Raw genomic sequence first — 22,709 nt, 5'->3', positions numbered from 1 at the left:
GGTCCCTAATTACTTCTTCTGTACTTAATGGATTACCACCTATGTGGTAACTTGTGGGCACTTTGTTTTTGCCAAAGGGGATGACTATACACTTTTTGGCATTTAGCTTGAGGCCATGGCTCTGGCACCAGTTGTCTGTTTCTATGAGGCCCTTTTGGAGGATGCTTGTGTCGGCTGGAGAGTCGATTATGGCGCCCAGTTTGCAGTCATCTGAGAACTTGGTCAGCCACAGTCCCTCCGTGTTGGCCTGTACCTCCGAGAAATATATACCGAACAAGAGAGGTCCCAGGACTGAGCCTTGTGGGACACCACTTGTAACTGGTTTGGAGTCTGACATGGCTCCAGCAATTCTAACCATGTGGGTTCTGTCCTTGAGCCAGTTTGCAATCCATCTAGTGACATAGGGGTTTATATTTAAGCTGGTGAGCTTATCTATAATGCCCAAGTGGGGTATTGTATCGAAGGCTTTTGCGAGGTCCAGGTAGGCTGTGTGGACCACCTTCCCCTCGTCAATCGCCTTGGTGACTGTTTCAAAGAAATCGACCAGGTTTAAGAGGCAGGATCTGCCCTTAACAAAGCCAAACTGGGTAGGATCTAGTGTCTGTAGGTCCCCAATATCTTTATTTATGAGGTCCATGATGATCTTTTCCATAGCTTTGCAGACCAAGCTAGTCAGGCTTATGGGGCGATAGTTTCCAGGATCAGTTGAGGCACCACCTTTATGGAGAGGGACCACTGTTGCTGTACGCCACTCTTTGGGCACATATCCTGTAGTAAGGCTGAGATTGAACAGTAGTTTTATGTTTGGGTTTAGCTCTTCTTGGAGTCCATGTAGGACACAGCCCGCGACACCGTCTGGTCCCATTGATGCTGTGTTTTTTGCTTTGGAGAGGGCGGCTCTTACCTGAGCATCTAAGATGTCAGGGGGCAGCACTCTGCTGGATAGATATTTGCACTTTTGGTGGGGAGGGGAGGGGGAGAAGTTTGCGCTGAACCTGTCAGCTAGGATGTTGGCAATGTCTGTGGGTTCAGTGTATTTTTTGTCATTTTGGACTAATTCTGAGCATATCTGGGAATTACCACCCAGGTTCCTAACATAACTAAAGAAAGCCTTGTGATTATCCTTAGTGTCCTGTGCAATTTTTCTCTCGAAGCTGGCCTTAGATAATTTTATGAGTGCCCGTAGTTTTTTGCTAATACTGATCAGTGATGCCTTCCCTTTTTGGGATTTTGCTCTATCATTTAGTAGCTTCCTCCTTCTATTGTATAGTTTGTTTATGGCTGGGGTCCACCAGACAGGACGTCTGCCTTTGGAGGATTGGGTCTTGGTTTTATTTGGGATCGCATGAGCCATGCAATCAAACCTGCTGGCAGACAAAATTCAGCTGTAACTTTACTTTTTTCTCCCCCTTCAACCTCCCCTCAGGAAATACCATCAAATATAACTCCCCCTGCTATCACTAAGGAACAGGTCCTCAATGCTTTCTTTAAAGTCAAGAATACTGCATCACTGGGCCCAGACCTAGGATGCCTTTAAATAGCATAGAACATGACATATCAGGTAATCAGGAATCAATATTTAACTGTATTAACAGGTTTTGTGTCTCATGAATGGACAGCAACAGTCATACCTCTTCACAAAGGCGGAACATCTACAGACCCTGGAACCTACAGAACCATAAGTCTCACTTGCCATATATGTAAAGCCACAGAGAAAAATCATCATGCTAATGATCAATAATGACATAGGAAACCTCCAGATACTAGACCCAACCCAATTTAGTTTTGTCAAGGGCAGGAAATGCCTACACAACTTGGTGGACTTCTTTGAGAAGGTCTCCAAAGCAATGGACTGCCTGTCTTGACCTGGTTAAGGCATTTGACACAATGCCCCACTTGGGCTTTGTTGATAAACTCAAGAGGTTAGGTATTAACCCTTATGTTACCAAGTGGATAACCAGCTGGCTAACAGACAGGACCCAGGAAATTAGAATTGAGGAGTCCACCTCTACAAAGAAACCAGTGAAAATTGTAGTCCTTCAGGGATAAGTGCTGGGACTGCTCTTTTTTGGCAGTGACTTCTTTTAAAAGGGGGGGGGTGGATTTCAAGACCTCTCTAGGCATACTTTCACAAAAAACACTTCTGGACATACATCCAGGGTCCCTACATCTAATAGCCTATAAAATGAGAAATGTAATGCTGAGGAAGAAGTACCATGATGAAGTAATGCATGTCATGCTCCAGTCCAGAAAAGTATCTACAAACCACACCTATATCAGAGGATAGAACATCTTCATACAGTGATGCCAAAGAACAAACATAAACCAGAAAAATTACACTCATCCTAGAATTTCTAGACAAAGGCAAAGTAAAAAGGCTGGATGAATGGAGCAGCTACATGGTCATCCAAAGCTTCTTATCCAAATCCCACCTGTTTCTACAATGAATTCTCGATGTCCTCAGAGCTGGCAATCCAAAATACTACTCCCTCACCCTTGATGTCGGGGACAAGACCGCCCCCCCCCCCCAAACTTATATCTATATATCATCTCCATGGTTGCATCAACTTGAAGAAGGGAGAAATCTCCCAAAGGTAGTGAATCATTGCCTGTGCACACTTAGAAATTGCTCCTGCAGTGGTGGAAAACAGTGATTAATGTTGTAATTCTCAGTGTTTTTCCTGCGGGCAAATTAAGCTTAAGGAATTTCACCTTAAACAACAGTAGAGGAGCCCTCCCAATGTACACCTTCTAAGTTTCCTAAAAGTAAAGGAAAGCTTTAATATCACATACATTTGCTGTGATACTACTGAGATCTCTACAGATACTAACAAGGACATCCTTTTAACCCTCATGAAATGTCTGACAATTAAACATATATCCTGCACGGATCTTTTCTCAACCAGAAGAACAGGTGCTTTCAACCTTGCTGTGAAGGTCATCGTTTTTACCACTTCACAATGCTTTAGCCAGTTGTAGAACAAGATGTTCATTTTTACTCAATGTAGTTAGTGACTTCCAAAAAATGCCATTAGGTTACATGGAAGTAGAAAATGGGGGATCAAGTGATTGCTTGGGCATGGTAGCCACTAGAGGAATCGGAGGACTGTATAGCTCTAGGAAGGGAGGGAATAAAAAAATCCATTTGCTCTGCTCTTAATATCAACGACAAACTTGTTGTGATCCAATTTATTCAAGTTTGTCACCTGCAGATCCATACAGACAAGTTTTTTGTTTTATTTTGTGGGATTTCTGCATATCCCTGGCCCCGTGTCCTTCACTTCTCCACAACCCTCCCATTAATATAAACATCCTCTGGGGTTGCACCATTTCCAGGGAAGGGGCAACTTGACAATTTGAGAGGTTGACAAGTTTGGATCTCAATAATAAGAACCATTCCCATTACTTGCCTATAAATGAAACTACCAGTGCCATAGGAAAGGTGATGTGAATGTGGTATCTGTCCTGGGTATCAACTTACAGAGGCACAAAACATTAAAAAATGCTTGACAACTAACCTGCCACTTAAGATATCAAGGTTATGGGGACTTAATAATCAGTTTGTAAACTGTATCTCAAACTGTCCAAATTTTAAAAGGTAGTTAAACTGCCATAAAAAGCAGTGCTGATAGACATATGGTTGACAAGTACTTTATAAATAATATAGCTCAGTTAGTCAGACTGTTTCCAAGCTACCTGTAAGCGACTGCAACCTGCAATCTGTCAAACTATGTTAAAATACTGACATTTCACAGGCTTTTATTACATGACCATTACTGCAACTAATTACAGACCGTGGGTGAGGGGTTGTCAGATCAGTGTGCCCTGCAGTCTAGTGTGCCAAATTCCCTTTCTACTGTTCTAGAAACTACTTAGGATGGCAAAAGCATTTTGCTCCAAAGCATGGACATAACCAGATTAGCCATCAGACAAATGAACAGTTTATCATACTTAAAGGACCAACGAGAAAGCTGTCAAAATCAGAGCAGATAGTGGTGATCTAGATAAACAGGATACTTTATGAAGCATGCAAAAGTGCAAATAGGGTGAACTGGTAACTTTCCATAACTGTGAAGGTTCACATGGATTGAACAAAGGCCAGCTCTTGGACAGAATACATTAATTACACTAAAATATTTGTGCAGTGCTTACTTGAACTTCACTCTCCATATTTGTAAAATTTGTCCTGGCAGTAGGTAAATGATCCACAGCTCACAAGCCATGTGGTTAATGAGCACTGAGTTTGGAGACTAGTGTGTAGTAATGACAGGTGAGAAGGTGATCTGTGTAACAGAATCTTACTTATCTGTTGAAAGTCTTCTCTGCACTTGAGCATAAGGTATTTAATATTCGTTTTTTTATAGTAAATGAGGTGACTGTGATGATGAATTCATTTTAGCTAATAAAAGAGAACAACAAAAGTTACCAAGTTCATAACATAGAACAATGAAACTATTAATGAAAGATTAATGTTTACCTGCTGGAAACAGGCCTGGACAAGATTTTCTGGAAACATATTTCTGTTTAAGAAAAACAAAGAAAAGAATAATCCTGAAACAAGAGTGTGATTTGTACACGTGACAGTCAACAACAGATTTCCGAATGTCAAACAATTCATTGTGTTTATTTTATGTGATTTAAGAGGCTGAGGAATGAAAGGTATTCAAGCCACCAACTGAGCAATATCTTACAGTTGTGTATGACCACTTAAGGAAACTACCTGAAACTGTGATACAGAAAACAGGCAATGAGAACCAGAACAAATGGAAACTGATCCTCCAAATAAAAAATTCAGGTAACACTGCTCAAATAGCTTAATCTGTACTAATAACACACAACAAAATAAATGCAAATTACCTGTGCCAACAAGTTTAAATATAAATTGCAAGTGGCAACAAGGTCTTATACAAGTTAATAGATTTATGGTACATAAAACATGAATAAGCCACAAGCTTCCATGATCAAGGTACTTATACAGCCCCAATGTGTTTATACATAAAAATTCAACTGAAGTTGTGATATTCAACTGTAAAAGTAATGTCTCCATGGTACATACATGGGGGTAGAGTGTATCACATATGGTAGGTGTGGTAGTGTAGACAACGACAGTCCTAGACAGTAACTGCATGCATATATGTATGCAGGGCCTTTGAGTTTAACCAACTGTTGTGTCCATTTAATCCAGATGATAGTCCTGCATTGATGCTTCTTTACAAACAATATTCATTGAGTTCTAATGGGTTAGATGGGTCTATATTAAAAGCCTGAAAGGACTAACCATCAATCAAGTGTATGTACATCGACACATAAAGGTCGATGTACATACACAGCGAAACACTGAAAGAGCGAAATCCGAAATGTCGAACGAGTTCCGTCATCAGAATGAGCCACACAGGTTGGTAAAAAAATAATACTAAATAATTAATTTAACATGCTTTTGCAGGGGCGGCAAGCCGCCCTGCACCCCCCACACACCCTACCTAAATATACCAACTCCGAGACTGCACTACAGTGGGGAAAAGGATATATTTCCTTATCCCCACCATCACGCTGCTGACCAGGAAACACATTGGGTGTTTCAAATTTCGCTTTTTCCGTGTTTTGATGTACATGTAGATCGACCTTTATGTGATGATGTACATACATTCGATGTTTAGTCCTTTCGGGCTTTTAATATCGACCCTGGGTTAAATATATACCTCCATCCCTTGCACTGTTAAATACCATTGAAATATCTGAAACTTAAATGTATGTAAACTCCCGTGTTTTACAGTTTTTGGTAAACAATTACTAGTATACATCTTACTGGTGGTATATTCTGTGTCTGAATAAAATCATGCCAACATAAAAAGCTGCTGAACTTAAACAAGTGACCACAAAAACTACGTGATGTGATCTGAAAAAATAATTTTACATCTGTATTGATCTACTGGACTTTGAAACTAATGTAATTAGCTAATGTGTTTACATAAAGAAAAAATCCTACTGCCATTGACTTCATACTGTTAGAATATTAACTTAGAACATTCCCTAAATTATTTTTAATACTGCATGCATTCTTTGACCAAAGTTTAGGTTTTATCTCTACCCCTGATAATTGGCACAAAGGATTAAGTTTTTGAGCAATAGTTCCTGTGGTACAGGTTTTGAATCTCTCGGCCCTCATTTTTCTACTGTGACATTTAGCAAGTGGGCAACTGGGAATTTGGGCTAGGCTTCTTACTGGTGCCCTAGACTACAAGCCTCGTAACTACCTATAATCTTAGCAATATGAGATGTACCCTGAAGTATGTACAAGTTATTACTGATAGCATCTTTAACAGCTTTTGCATCAAAGAAAAGTGAAATCTCATAAAACGTCCACTGAAAGTGGGCCCCGCACACACACTTTGGGGCTGTTAAACATGTTTAAACACTTCTGTTCCACACATCTATTTATTTTATATTTATTTATTTTACATTTGTTAACCGGGCTAGTCTAGCTGGATATATTTCCATTTTCAGTAGAGGCCCGAGAGAAAAGCTCCAATATAACCACAACAGAATATACAAAACTATATATACACAATATAAAGGATAAAAGATAAAACTGTTAAACAGTGTCAAAGTTTGATAAAATCTGCACAAAAGTTCCCTAATCAGATATATGCCATAAACTTTGTCAGTAAACTTTCCTCCCCTCTTTTTGTTTACTTCTTCAGAGACTCAGACTCATCTGTTGAGAAACATGAGAATGTAGCAAACTATGAATTAACCAAATTGTTTGCAAATGTCTTGGATGCATGCCTTATTTATTAACATTTGCATTGGAGATAGGAGTGCTTTTGATGAATTCTTATAAATGTTAACATGAAGGGTAATGATAAACTGTGTAAAACTATTAAGGTTATTAAAACAGCAGAAAAGGGAGATATGTGAAGTTTTATTAAGAACTAATGCTAAATTTATCAGGTGTTGAAGCCGCATATCTATCATTTTTCAATGGCTAAAAAGTCATTTTAAAAACATAATTTTTGATTTATCTATTTCAGAACCATTGTTAAAGTACAATTTTGCATATTTTTAAATATTTAATTACCTGTGGCTTATATGATTCATTTTATTATGGTCTACCAATGGTACACAATATATTCTATTACAGCATCATTGCAACAAGATGTTTAACACATTTTGTTTATTTATTTTATTTTTATTTTACATTTGTTTACCGGGAAAGTCTGACTAGACACAGGTCCTTTTTCAATGGATGCTCAGGGAGAAATGCTCTGAAAGTTGTACAAAAGTTAAAAAAGTACAGTGAAAGAAAAAATACAACATATACAGTAAAAAAATAGCAGTAAGGTGCAAAGCACAAATAGAATAACCAATGATAGCCAACTATGTCACACTGCTAATAAACAGATCTATTACTGAGCATATCATCCCAACCTTGTGGAAATCCTCTTTTATTATTCCCCACCACGAGGGTGGTCCCTCCACTGATCTCTCTAACTAGTGACCCATCGCAATCCTCTCACCCCGATCAAAAATCCTAAAAAGATGTGTTCACCATCAACTCCTCACCCGCCTTCTCTCCAACAATATTCTATCCAACTCACAACATGGCTTCCACCCATTCCACAGCACCACCACAGCCCTGATTAACTTCACCAACATCATACACACATGCAGGAACCAAGTTAATCTTGTCTCTGCCACCTTTCTAGAATTATCCAAAGCTTTTGATACAGTTTCTCACAATAAACTCCTAACTTGCCTCTCAGACCTTAACCTTGACAGCCCCACCCTGCTCTAGTGTAAAGGATGTTTAGACAACCGTCAACAATCTGTTAAATGGCTTAACTCCCTGCCACCCCCCATTCACAGTCACAGTTGGTGTACCGCAAGGCTCCATCCTTGGCCCCCTCCTGTTTAACATCTTTACAAATCAACTCCACTTCACAACTACAAATACCAAAATAGTCCAATACACTGACTATACAACTCTGATCTGCTCCGCATCCAGCATTCAACTCCTCCAACACAAAACCCAACAATCCTTCACTGAAATGGAAAATTGGCTAAACAACTCCCAATTAATATTAAACCCAAAGAAAACACAACTTAAGTTGTTCCACCCTACAAAAAGCCATGATACTACCTTCTCCATATCCTCAGCCAACAAGACCCTTATTACCCAAGTCCCAGAAGCCAAGTTACTAAGATTTACCATTGACCGACAACTAAAATACAGCAAATATATATCCCTTACTGTCTCCAAAGTACAGAAGAAACTAGGGACCTTCTATTGCTGCAACGGTACCAAACTTCAGAAGCTAAAGTCACCAGAACCTATCTGCTATCAACACTACTGTATGCATGCCCAGTATTAACAAACTTAAATAAAACTGGCCTTAATAAACTCTCCACATGCTATAATAAAATCACCAGATTCGCTACCAATGCCAGATCATGCTCCCACCACTGCTAATCCCTACATACACTCCACTGGTTAGAATTCCCAAACGTACACCGATACCACCAACTTAACTTGGCACACCAGATATTATATTATCCTGAAAAAACCCTGCCCTGACAGGCCTCCTAAATTTCTACAATTCAAACAGGAAGTTACAATCCAGTAACAAAGCTCTAATAGAAAATATCCACTGTAAAAACAGTTCTGGGAAATCTCTCTTCAGTCACAAAGTTGCAAAAATATAGAATACCCTGCCTCCTGACCTCAGGCTACAAAAATGTACATCCACCTTCAAAACCCACCTAAAATCCCATCTATACACCACCCAGTTATGTAACTGCAATGGACCTCCATGAACTCCCAGCCTGCTGAATGAAGCTACCCTTTATTCTTTAGTCAACACTTAATACTGTATTACACTCATAGGTTCATAGGTTCATAGGTAGGTACTAGGCTATCGGCCCAAGGGCCTATGTAAGCCTAGCCAGCAAGGTACCATAGCTTACGCCACCCAAGAAAGTTATTTTCCTGTGCCACTGTCCAGCAGAGACACAGAAGTGATCCCCGGGGTGTATTTCCTATTTCCCATCCACTCATCAAGATTTTTCTTGAAGAGTGCTAATGAAGAACTTTGCTTGACATAGATGAGTAGCTTGTTCCAGAGTATAGGAAGTCTCTGGGACAGGAATCTATCCCTCCAGCATGTCCTGTTTATTGTGGTGACAAGGTTTAGGTCCCTAGAGCGTGTAGCTTGGAGGGACTGGGATTTCTTTAGGTGTAGCATGTCCAGCAGCTCTGGGTTTGACATAGCTTTATATGTTAGGCAGAGATCACCTCTGAGTAGGCGATATGCTACGGAGTAAAGCTGGAGTTTTTTGAGGTGGTCAGTGTAGGGCATTTGTTTGAGGCCAGTAATCCTCTTTGTGAGGTACTTCTGTGGCCTTTCCAGCTGCTGCAGATGTCTTGTGAGGTACATTCCAAAAGGGGGGTTGTGCTCTATAATGAGTCTAATGAGTGACGAGTAGAGGGGAACAATGACCTCTTTTTTCCTGGATGATGAGGTGTGCCACGTAGAAGGGCTTCCTGACTACTGTGGTGATGTGACTATCAAAGGAGAGACTACTATCCACCTGGGTCCCAAGGTCCCTTATCACGCATTCAGTGTTAAGTAGATTGTTGCCTATGCGGTAGTTCATGGGTACAGAGTTTTTACCAAAGGGGATGACACTGCACTTTTTGGCATTGAGCTTGAGGCCATGGCTCTGACACCAGACATCTGTCTCAGTGAGGTCCTTCTGTAGGATGTCCACATCATTTGGGGACTTGGCTATGGCTCCTAGTTTGCAGTCATCTGCAAACTTCATCAGCCAGAGACCTTCTGTGTTAGCCTGTACTTCAGAGAAGTAGATACCAAACAGCAGAGGTCCCAGGACAGAACCCTGTGGCACTCCACTTGCCACTGCCTTGAGGTCAGATTTGGAGTCTGCAACTTTTACAGTGTGGGTTCTGCCAGTGAGCCAGTTGGCAACCCATCTTGTGACATAGGGATTTATACCTAGTTTAGTGAATTTAGCTATAATTCCAGAATGGGGGATGGTGTCAAAAGCCTTGACGAGGTCAAGATAGGCCGTGTGAACCACCTTACCCTCATCCACAACTTTGGTGACTGCCTCAAAGAAGTCGATCAGGTTCAGGAGGCATGATCTGCCTTTCACAAACCCGAACTGGGTGGGATCCAGAGTTTGGAGGTTTCCGATGTTTTTGTTTATGAGTTCCATGATGATACGTTCCATGGCCTTGCAGACCAGGCTAGTCAGGCTAATAGGTCGATAGTTCCCGGGATCAGTGGTGGCTCCCCCTTTGTGGAGTGGGATAACTGTTGCTGTGCGCCATTCAGTGGGCACAAAGCCTGATGCGAGGCTATTACTGAACATGGTGCTTAAGTGAGGAGCCAGTTCATTCTGAAGTTCATGTAAAATGCAGCCTGGGATGTTGTCCGGTCCCATGGATGCTGTGTTTTTGGCTTTAGAGAGTGCAGCTTTTACCTGCATAGTTGTGATTACAGGGACCCTGCATTCTTCCTGTATAGATATGGACCCTTTAGGGTGTGAGAGGGGGGTAAAGTTAGCACTGAACCTATCTGCCAGGATGTTGGCAATATCAGTTGGTTTTGTAATTTTCGTGCCTTTGTGCTGTAACTCAGAGCAGATCTGGGTGTTGCCATCTAGATTCTTGATATAGCTATAGAATGCTTTGTGGTTGTCCTTGGATTTAGTGGTGATTTCCTGTTTTCGTAGCTAGCTTTGGAGGATCTTATAAGGGATCTCAGCTTCTTACTGAGGCTGACCAGGGAGCTCCTCCACTCATGGGATTTTACAACAGTTTCTTCCTTCTCTTTTCTCCTTGTACATACTGTAAATTTTGTTTTCTGTATGCCTACACTACACCAAGCTCTGTAATGTCAAAAGACTGCAATGTAAGATCACACAACTGTACTGTATCTCTATACTATTAGCTTGTTAACATTTCTATATGTGTAACCTAAACTTTATCACCTTGACTGTCATTTATTTTAATTTTTTTACATTGTTTATACTCTGTAACTGTTTGGAGATTTTCTTCCCAGGACTCTGCTAAAAATGGGCACTAGCTGTCCAGCTGGACCATCCTGGTAAACAAATGTTAAATATCAAATAATAATAATAATAATAATAATAATAATAATAATAATAATAATAATAATAATAATAATGATGATAACAAACATGATTGAAGTAGCTATGTAAGATTTTAACAAATTTGATGTATCTAAAAGGTTGACAAAATTCATAGGAGTTATACAATATACATATAATGGAGATGATTCAGGTTAAAATTTTATGTGGGAAATGCCCACTTTGAGGACAAAAACAGAGCTCTACAATGTCAAATACAGCATATATTCCATTTGCAATTTAAAAGACAATAGTAGAACATTTATGGTGCAGGCTTCTTAGATTCTTTGTGTAACAGAAACTAGCCAGGATAGGAGCAGGAGCAGAGCCACGTTTCAGTTGTGTGATTTTCAAAGTTTTTTTAAATGAACTATAGAGTAGTTGGAGGTTATTGCGGTGGTAGTTTGTTCCATATTTTGGGAATGAAGTTTGAGGAGAGTGAGTACCCAGCTGAGTTGTTCACTTCTGAGATGTTGAGAAGTAGTTTTTTGCAGGAGCGGAGAGCGATTGTTGGTATGTGGTTGTATAAGATTTTGGAGGGCAGGGGTTTTATCTGGTTGATACGGGATTTTATGGGCTAGGATTAGCTGACTAAAGAGTAGTAGTTGTGGTAGTTCTATCAGTTTAGTTGTTTTAGGGATGTACAATGATGGGGAACCTGTGGCAAACCTGGGAATTTAATTGTAACAATATTCTAATTTAGCTAGATCAGTTTTTCTGAGGTTGGATAGGATGGGAGAGGTGTTTAGGAGAGTTGCTAAGAGTTGTGTACGAGCAATGGTAGCTTTTGTATTTATGGTCAGGCATTGTTTGTTTCTGTAGAGGGCACCTAATTTCTTGTGTACTTTTTGATTGATTGAGAGATGTGAATGTCAAATTTCAAGTTGTCAACTTCAACACCTAGAAGTTTGGTGTGGGAAACTGGTGTAATAGTGACTTTAGTTTTGTATGTGATATGGAATGATAAGCTTGGTGGGTGAGTTTGTGTAGGGTAAAAGAGAAGGAGCTTGGTTTTGTTTGGATTTAGGATAAGCTGGGTGTTAGTGAGCCAGGCTTAGGCAGCTAGAAAAGAGTCTTGGGTTATGGTCTGGAGGTGTTGGAGGGAGGAGGTTGTACATGTTAATGTGGAGTCATCTGGTATTGTATTACTGTAGCTTGAGGGGCAGAGGTGTGGAGTCTGTGAAGAGTGAGAAAAATAGAGGTCCAAGGATGGAGCCTTAGGGAACTCCTAATGTAACTGGAAGAAGGGAGGAGAGTTCATTTTGCCATTTAACAGCTTGCTGGTGTCCTGATAGGTAGCTTTTAAACCAGGTAATAGAGGGAATACTGATGTTAAGAATGGAAAGGCTGTAAATAAGTTTGTTGTGGTTTTCCATATTGAAGGCTTTAGAAAGATCCAGAAAAATGTCATAGAAAAATGTTCCATAGTTTCTACAGTGGTTCACTGAGCTAGTGAATGACATTACAGCTGTGGTAGTACTGTGATAGGGGCAGAAACCATGTTGAGTGTTTGAAAGTAGCTTGTATGTGTGAAGGTAATGCATCAGGTGTGTGTGAACTGTTCTCCCGAGGATTTGTGATAGGGGTAATAGGGTGGCAATTGGACAGTAGTTGGTCATTCAGTGGAATTACCACCTTTGTGTAAAGGTAGAATATGGGAAATTTTCCAAATGTTAGGCACAAAGTTTTCTGAGATTGACCTGTTAATTAGTATGGCTACTGGATAAGCTATAGCTTCTTCTGCAATTTGCAGGAAATCTGCGAGGAGTTTATCATCTGCCAGTTGGTTTTAGTTTTTTAAGTAGTTTTTTTTTTATGGTATTACAGAGACTGTTATAATGTAAAGGAGTCGGGGCGATTTTGGAATATGCATGGCTTAGAGGTGGAGGTGGTGATCTGGGAATTTGAGACGGCTAGGAGAGTTTCTGTGAAGTACTTATTGAGCTGACTTGCTATGGTGTCTGAGCTACTAGTTGTTGTTGGAATGGGTGTAGTGGAGTTATCTGGGTGCAGAATATTATTAATGGCATCCCAGAACTTTTGCGGCTTATTTTGATGTTTTGTTTGAATATTATGGTAGTAGCTGATTTTGTCAAGTTTAACTAATTTCTTTGTTTTGTTTCTTAATTGTAGAAATGATAGTTTAGAGTTCTGGAATTTGTTTTTATGAAACTGCTCCCAAGCTTTATCTCTGGCTTTTAACAGTGATTTGCATTCCTTACTTAGCCATGGTGCATAATTGGCTTTAACTCTAATGACATGCAAATCTTCAACTAAAAATGGGATACAGTACTTTCACCTGAAATAACCTGAAAGCTAAAACAATTCCTTACAGGAAAAAAAATAGTGTAACAGTGTAAACCATTCAGAAAAGCTTCAGAAGCTGCAGTTATATTCTGTTTCTTTTTTGTCCCCCTTCTGTCATATTGCCACCCTTCACAGTGCCCTATGTCCTTCACTGAGTCTACTGGCTGTCCAGTAGGTTCTTTATTTATATGAAAAAAATGACTCCTATCTACAACATATTTACAAATGTACAAAATATTAATATATTTACACATATTTATAATTTTCTTTACAATCATACTACATTTTCATATTTATTAGACCTCCACTCCTTTTTCCATAACCACCACCTGATTTTAATTAATACTGTTGCTAAAATCCATTTACCATTAAACATTATTTCATTTATTCTTTTATTCCATATAGCTCACCTGGCATAAAGAACTTTTTATCTTTTCTTTTAACATATTCTTTACTTTGATTTTTATAATATCCATATTGCATCATATCCATGTTTATTTTAACCACTTCTTTTATATCTTCATAAAAATCTTTACACAGTTTCCAGATAACATTTTTATTCTTTTATATTTCAAAAACACATGTTCATTAGTTTCATCTTCTTGACAATGTATATATATTTTATTACTTTTCTTTTTATACGACATATTTCCTTTAACTGATAATTTATCTATTATAATACAAAAAATTGACATTCTACTTTACTTATTTTTATAGATTTAATTTTTTGTCTGTTAGATTTTCCCATGGATTTACATAGTAATATTTTATGATTACATTTTTATATCATACATATCTTTCTTTTTCTACATCATCATTTTTTTTTCTACCAAAATATTTTTTCTTGGTAAAATTTTATTTCTTCATTTATATGCTATTTTTCTCTTTTACTCTTTTTTTGACATACCTCTAAATTTATCATACTTATACTTATACAGTTTTACTGCTAATCTCTCATCTTTATCATTTATCCATTTATTTCAACACTTGCTATAAATTTAATGAAGCAGCATATACCACTGGGTTAATTAACCCTAAATGTCCTTCTTCTTTATTTATTACAAAACTCCTCTTTTTACTAGGTTTAAATCTAACACACTATATAAATAAAAACAATATCTGCAATAATTCATTTTCAAATATTGTTGTAAACATAAATAAACTTGCTATGTATGCTATTTTTCACATCAGTAGTAAATTTATCATATAAGCCTTTTTTGAATGATAATTTTTACGTTCTCCAGAAAAAGACAGGTTTGTTTTGTTTGTTCTATTGTTATTTCCCATTGAATTTTACTTATATTGTTATTCCCAAATGTTATATCTAACACAAAAATTAAATTCAGTGTAAAATTTTCTTGCTTTCCTTTATCTCTAGCCATATTGCAAGATGACCACAAAATTCAGTTTCAACTACCTCCCGTTCTCCTATAACTAAATGTTTTGATACTATACAGTAAATCTATTTCACCTCAACACATGCCTCTTTTGTAAGTCCATGAATTTTAGTCCGAAGGTTTTAACTTACCACATCTAGTAACTTGTAACATTTTTCTTAAATAATTTCCTTTATTTTTATGCTTGCCTCTTAAACCACAATTAAAGTCTCCTATTATTATATTTATATTTATCACTACAGTCTAAAATCTGATGAAATATTTCCCTTTCTTTACAATTAGTATAAGTATATAATATTATAATTCTATATACTTGTAATTTCCATTTTAAATTGACAATGGTTAATCTTCCATTTTTGCTACAGTTGCATGTACTATCATTACTGCATTTCTACAGAATATAGCTATTCCAGAACATCTCTCCTTTCCCTTCCGATACCATAAAATATTCTATTTCAGTTCTATATATACTCCTTTTGTAAGTCCATGAATTTTTCCCAAAGTTTTAACTTGGCACATCTTATAAGTTCTAACATATTTCTTATATAATTTCCTTTCTTCTTATGCTTACCTATTAAATCACAATTAAAGCCTCCTATTATTATATTCATATTTACCACTACATAGTCTAAAATTTGATTAAATAATATTCCCCTTTCTTTACAATTAGTATAAGTATATAATATTATAATTCTATGTACTTGTTCTTTCCATTTTAAATCTACAATGGTTAATCTTTCCATTTTTTGCTAAAATTGCATCTAATATCTTTACTGTATTTCTACAGAATATGGCTGTTCCAGAACATCTCTCATTTCCCAAATTCCAGATTATCTTTCCTCCTCATAGTTTCTCAGTTTATAATCTTTCTTCATTTGTTAAAAATCTTGATTCTTCTAGTACAATTACATCTACATCACATGTATTACACTACTCCAAAATCCCTATTCTTTTTACTATAACTCTTGATCAGGTTTTAAAAGATGACAGATGTTTTTTACTGATGCACATTTGTTTAAAAGAGAGTTAGAATGGCAACTTAAATTAGATGCAACTTTTCCTGGGCTTAATGAGGCTATTTCAATTAGTTCAGTTCTCAAGCTAAAAATTTTAAGTGGCTAATTGATCTCATTTAGTTTGGTGCCATTCATTGTTGCTTTTTCAGCATGTCTGTTTTATTTTTGGTATTTAAAGATTTTTTTGTATGTGTTAGAGTTAGTTCTGATGAAGTCCTTGTAAAAAATAGGATGAAAGTGCTTAACTGTTTGGTTTGAATAAAGTATTTTTTCTACCAGTTTCTGCAAGTCTCCACATCATTTTTCTGTGGCAGGATTATTTCTTAGAATCAAAAACTTCCTCACTACCAAAACTAGGTGTACAGTAGCCTCTACCTACCTCCTTCCTTCACTTCTCTATGGCACTTCCATCCTCACTAGGCTCCATGCTTCACTAAAAGCAAAACTTGAACAATGGTATAATGCAATCAATTTGTTAAATATGCATCAAATATTCCTTACTGAACCCATCATTGCACAGCACGAAAGAGTTTCAAATGGTTTGAGCTAGCCCACCATTTAACATACATACATACATACATACATGCATATATACAGTTACTTTCTGCTTGCAAAATAATACATTACCTCTCCACCTGTCCTGCAAGTACAACTATGGGCCTAACTGACCAATACAATCCAAACCCCAACATTTCTTACTGTACTTAAAGTGACTAAGTCCGCTGGATACAGGTTATATTCTTACTCTATGGAACTCTATATGCATATTTATTAGGTCATCTCCTTCCCTTCAATCATTGAAAGCCACTCAAATCCAATCTAATGGACTTCCTGTCTAAGACATAGCTCTGTTCCTGCTCTATACCAGGCTAACGCATGCACCATTATAACAAAAAGTACCATTTCTAACTATACTATACACCCATTTTCATTTACCCTTTTCACCTCTCTCTTATACTAACTACACTCTACCCCGCCTTGTAACTGACCCCTCCCTCCTACCATCTCCCCTTTTGCTATTCCTGTTCTATGTATTCCTGTATTATGTATGTTTTATTCCTAGACAATGTTTATACCAGATTATTATTGCCCAATTACTGTCATACTGAAACTGTGCTCCTGCCTGCACTATGTTGTTTATTTCTTAGCTAATGTTAAATTGCACTATCTACTCATGTATACTTTTCTGATATCATTATGGCTTAGTGTTTGGAGCTTTTCTCCACAGGCCACTATTAAAATGAACTAGAACCTAACCAAATCGTACAAGTATACGAATGTCAAGTTAATGTAATTAATTCATTAAATATTGCCTTTACAATCAATATGTTCATCACATATGAGAAAGCCTCAAATAACATCTAATTATTTATAATCATTTTCTTAATTTCTTCTAAATCTGTTTCAGGGGGAAGAAGTATACATTTCTATAAATCTTTTCCTGGACAATTATACTCTCACTGCTATCTAGTGGACATATTTGTGAATTATACTAAAACAGTAACAAATGTTTGATCCATTACACTTTCTGGATTATTTCTTGCCTCAAAACTCTCTTTCATTGAATTAGCTTAATTGAAAAACCTAGATAATTATTCATGTGGCTACTAGCATGATACATGTTAAACAATATTCATATTAAAACCGGGTGGATCTATACAATTATAATGTTGTCTTACGGTGTCATTTATTGCCATCTCTATATATTAACAAGTCTAAATGCCTAATAGGATTCTTAATATAGTAATAAGAAAAAGATAAAAATTCAGTACTTTTCTCCCATTCTTTCATGAATGTATGTAATCCTGCTTAAGTTTAAACTGCCATCTGATCTTTAATGATTTGTGCCATTTTTTATGATTTTACATTTACTTTATACTCATCATTTAGGTCCATTTTGTCAAATCTCTTTCTGAATGTAATTCAGTCTGTCATCAAGTCCTGTTACTATCACCTATTCAAAGAATATTGCAAGATTCATAAGCCAAGCTCTCCTCTTAAGAAACCAATCATACCCTATATCTAACGGCAGTCAGTTACCTGTGTCTTTTTGTATAAACTCTATCTTCAGTCTTTACATGACTGTACACAGAATACTGGTCAAACTGATAGGCCCAAAACTCTTTGGATCTACTGACATTCCCTGCCTTTATGAACTGGTATCAGTACAGTCTGTTACCATAGGTCCAGGAAAGGTTCATAGCCACAGTTTGTTTAACATGACTGACTGGGGAGGTTAACCAGATTTTCATTGATTCATAGCTACAGTTTGTTTAACATGATTGATAGGGGAGGTTAACCAGATTTTCATTGATTCCATGTATAAAAACACCAGTGATTTACTGTCTTATGAAAATGACTTTTAACTTTATTTGTTGCAGCAATTATTACATCCTTAGATATGTAACAGATGCCTTCCCACATTATTTTTCTGTAGTTATAATTATTCATCTCAATCCCTTCTCTAATTACATAAAATAAAATGTGCATTATCATTAGGATTAGGCCCACAAAACTGCTTGTTTATATATGACTTCACTCAAATGTCAAGGTTTCTGTATTTTGGCTAATATTCTGACTTCTTGCTCTACATAGCTTCATTTCCTTTGTCAGTATACTATGACCCAGGAATGTAGGACTTGCCACTCTAATTTTATACTTGCTCTCATCCAATTTAAAAATGACATTTTAATTAGCTGAAATTATTTTGCATCATTATCTTGTGCCTGATCCCATGCTAATATATTATCAATTATGTTTACAGCACCTTCAGTGCCTTCAATTGCATGTGGAACAGTTCTTTGAAATACCTTAGGTGGTGATAAAATACCAAATGGAACAGCAAACTGTATCTTTCTGGTGGTGTATTGGATATACAGAGCTTGAGTCTTTCTTCATTCTGGCAGAAGCCATGGTACAATACTACAATAACCTAAAATTTGGCATAGTTATGACTACTTCCACAGCAAAAAACAACATTCGTGAGAAATATAGGAATGTACACTAATATCCTGATGATATTATTGATTTATTCTACTTGTGACATTCAAGGAGCCTCAATCCTCACCACTAACACCAGTGAAGGGTGTCCACATTGGGAAGAATAACAAATACACACAGTAAAGCACAATTTCCCTTAAGAGCACACAAAGATCACAGTCAGTCTGAGGCTGATTTCTCCCTTTCTCTCCAGATCCCCAATAAGACTTCCCACTGGCACTGCTATAGTGTCCAGATCTCAGCCTAGTGGTCAACCTAAAATCTCCAGCACCCTCTCTGTCCAACCAGCGCTTTGTGTCCCTGCTCAAGTAGCTGACACACTCACACACTTTGAGATATGAGTTAAATACAAACACACAGACACTCCTGGGGAAGGCTGGCACAGGTTCTCCAGCTATGCCCCTTCTGCCCAGACTATACGGTAGTACCACTTGCCACCAACCACTAATATCAGCTATTAATAAGGCCCTCAAAGGGTGTCCAATTATTACTGTGCAATATTATTATCCAAATGGTAAGTGTGACGAACAGCAAGGCATATTTGGAGTGGCTTGGACAGTATCGCTGTATACGTGCAATGTACCCTAGAGCTTAAATTATCTCTGCACAAAATAGCCACAGTTGAAAGGTTTAAAACTATTTAATAATAAATAATAAAAATACAAGACAATACTTCTTACTGCATAGTGCTAGTCAAGAGTTTACAGATCACAGGAAAATGCTTAAAATAATGCAGTAGAATAGTTCTGACATCAATATAGAAAAACAGCTAGACTAAGCTTATTATTTTCTATCTTTTCCTAAGTAAATGTTGAAACGTTGCTTGAGAGGCTTATGTCTATCTGAGTATACCTTACCCCATTCCCTGTCTTGAGAGCTCATCTGTGTTGGCATTGCTAATCCCACTGCGGTGCTGCACTGACATATCATATGGGTTGGAGCCTAAGACTGAGATAAACCACTGGGTGCTCTTCTTCCTCTGATGAAATCTAGCTAAGTACAGTCCCCACCCCATGGTTTGAAGCATCCTCCTGCACAACAAATTATTTACTGTAATCTGGACTGGCTAACACAATGGGTCCTCCCAAAGCTTCTTTAAGCTTCTGGAATACCTGCTCACATGCTGGGGACTACACTAACTTATCTGGCCTGTTTTTCCTTGTCAGGTCTGTGAGGGGAGCAGTTATGGTACTATAACTGGGGGCAAACATTCTGTAGTACCCTGCTGTCCCTAAGAATGCCCTCACCTGCTTTTTGGTAACAAGTGAAGGCCATGCTTGAATGGCTTCCACTTTGGCAGGTTCTGGTCTGATCTTACCACTCCCCACTCTATCTCCCAGGTAGGAGGCCTCTGCCATACCCACCTGACATTTGCTCGGCTTAATGGTCATCCCTGCCCTCTGTAGTCTGCCCAGCACCTCCCTGACATGTTGAAGGTGCTCTTGCCAGGAATGGCTGTAGATGGCAATATCATACAGATTAGCAAGGGAAAGCCTGACTGCTCCTGCTAGGATGTGATATACTAGCCTCTGGAAAGTCACTGGGGAATTTTTCTTCCCAGAGGGCATCTCTGTGAACTCATATAAGCCAAAAGGAATCACAAAGGCTGACTTCTTTCTAGCACTGGGAGTGAAGGGCATCTGCCAGTAACCCTTGGTAAGATCAATGGTAAGATACTTAACCACACCCAGATACTCTAGGGCCTCATCCGACCTAGGCATGGGGTAAGCATCTGACTCTGTGTGACTATTTAATTTCCTGTAGTCCACACACAACCTGATGCTGCCATCCTTCTTTGGCACCAGCACCACTGGGGAGGCCCAGGGACTGTTGGACTCTTGAATTACCCCTAGTTCCAACATTTCCTGTATCTCCACCCTCAGAGTCTGTTTGACTCTCTCAGGCACCCTATAAGGGGCCTGCTAATAGGCCTATGGCATTTTGTATCCACTTGGTGCTGCACCAGGTGGGTGCACCCTGGTTTTTCAGTGAACATGTTCCCAAACTCCTGTAACACTGTTTGGATTTCTCGAACTTGGGTAAGAGATAGCTGCTGGGACATTGCTACCCCTTCCACTGAGGTATCTGTCCGAGCTTCACTGAGGACATCAGTCACCAGTTCTCCCTCAGACTCCTTCTGCAAGCCACTGAAAATACTCAGCACAAGGGCCTCCCTAACATGGTAAGGTTTCATCATGTTAACATGGTTCAACTTGTACCCTTGCCTCCTACCTAGCAGTTCTACCATGTAGTTAACATCACTTACCTTTCTTACCACCTTGTAGGGTCCCTCCCAAGCTGTTTGCAGCTTGTTGTGTCTGACAGGAATGAGAACCATTACCTGCTGCTCTACAGGATACTCTCTAGCTCGAGCATTCCTGTCGTATCATACCTTTTTCTGTTGCTGGGCTACTGCCAGGTTCTCCTGGGCCAAACCCATGAGTTCCCTGAGTCTTGTCCTGAGGTTTAGGACATATCCCATGACAGAATTCTTGGGAGGTTCACACTCACCTTCAAACTCATCACAAATTAAATCTAGAGGTCTCCTCACCCTATGCCCATACAACAACTCAAAGGGTGAAAAACCTGTGGATTCCTGGGGAACCTCCTTGTAAGCAAACAACAGATGGGGCAAATATTTGTCCCACTCCCTCTTAAACTGGTCTGCAAATGCCTGTAGCATGGACTTGAGTGTAGAATCCTCTCAACAAGAACATTAATCCTGGGATGGTAGCAGGCGGTCTTCAGGTGCTTCACCCCATAGTACTTCCACAGACAAGCTAGCAGCTCTGACATGAAATTGGCAACTCTGTTAGTCAGTAAACCTGTGCAATATTATAATCCAAATGGTAAGTGTGACAAACAGCAAGGCTTATTTGGAGTGGCTTGGACAGTATCGCTGTCTACGTGCAATGTACTCTAGAGCTTAAATTATCTCTACACAAAACAGCCACAGTTGAAAGGTTTCAAAATATTTAATAATAAATAATAAAAATACAAGACAATACTTCTTACTACACAGTGCTAGTCAAGAGTTCAGAGATCACAGGAAAATGCTTAAAATAATGCAGTAGAATAGTTTTGACATCAATACAGAAAAACAGCTAGACTAAGCTTATTATTTTCTCTTTTCCTAAGAGAAACACTAAAGTTTAGGATCCTACTTACATACAGACATGAGCAAAGCAAGTGCTGGTGAGTGGTCAGTTCTGAAGACAAATGCAAAATGTTCTGATTCTCTCTCTCTCACTGTCCTTAAGTTGATAACACAGTACCACTCATTTTCAGATTACATCATTATTCTGTTTCCCAGGCTAACAGAAACTCAGAGATTAACAGCCCTTTTGATCTTGCAGCTGGTCAGGAAGCCAGAGCAATAACAGACAATATACATATAAATGTTAGCCATTAACTCTGGCCTCAAAACAATAGGAAGAATTCCTTCATTCAGACATCTTGGCTCCAAGTTTTGAGATCAAACAATTACAATGCTTGACTTCCCAGCTTTTCAAAAGCAGAGTGCAATGTGGTTACATTTCTGAAGTTCAACATTTACCATAATTTTCTTACATTTAAGAGAACAAGCATGTGGCTTACATTAATATTTACAAATGACAGAATTATCTACAAAATCCTATCTAGCTAGGCTGGCAGCCTTCACACTACTCATGAGAGTAACAATATTTAAATAAGTGTTGTTAAGGTGTAGTTGTGAATTACTCAGTCTGATTTTGTCTTGCAATTATGAAAACTAAATAAATGATCTTCTCCTCTCGATAGCAATATGAAAGCAAAGTATAAAATTAAAAAATAAATT

General features: G+C 38.2%; 1 protein-coding gene across 1 annotated transcript in view; it reads right to left on the bottom strand.

The window, feature by feature from the left end:
• SLC1A1 (solute carrier family 1 member 1) overlaps positions 1 to 22,709 on the bottom strand; it is an 827,126-nt gene that overhangs the window by 275,243 nt on the left and 529,174 nt on the right. The window contains exon 5 of the mRNA XM_044061099.1: positions 4,478 to 4,520. Within this exon, the coding sequence (XP_043917034.1) occupies positions 4,478 to 4,520 (43 nt within the window). The remainder of the gene's footprint in view (positions 1 to 4,477; positions 4,521 to 22,709) is intronic.

This window comes from Protopterus annectens, chromosome 2.part0 (genome assembly GCF_019279795.1).
Source record: "Protopterus annectens isolate FY-2018-M chromosome 2.part0, PAN1.0, whole genome shotgun sequence".
Classification (NCBI taxonomy): domain Eukaryota; kingdom Metazoa; phylum Chordata; order Ceratodontiformes; family Protopteridae; genus Protopterus; species Protopterus annectens.
Note: the sequence above shows the minus strand (reverse complement) of the source record. Positions and strands in the feature narration are given on the sequence as shown.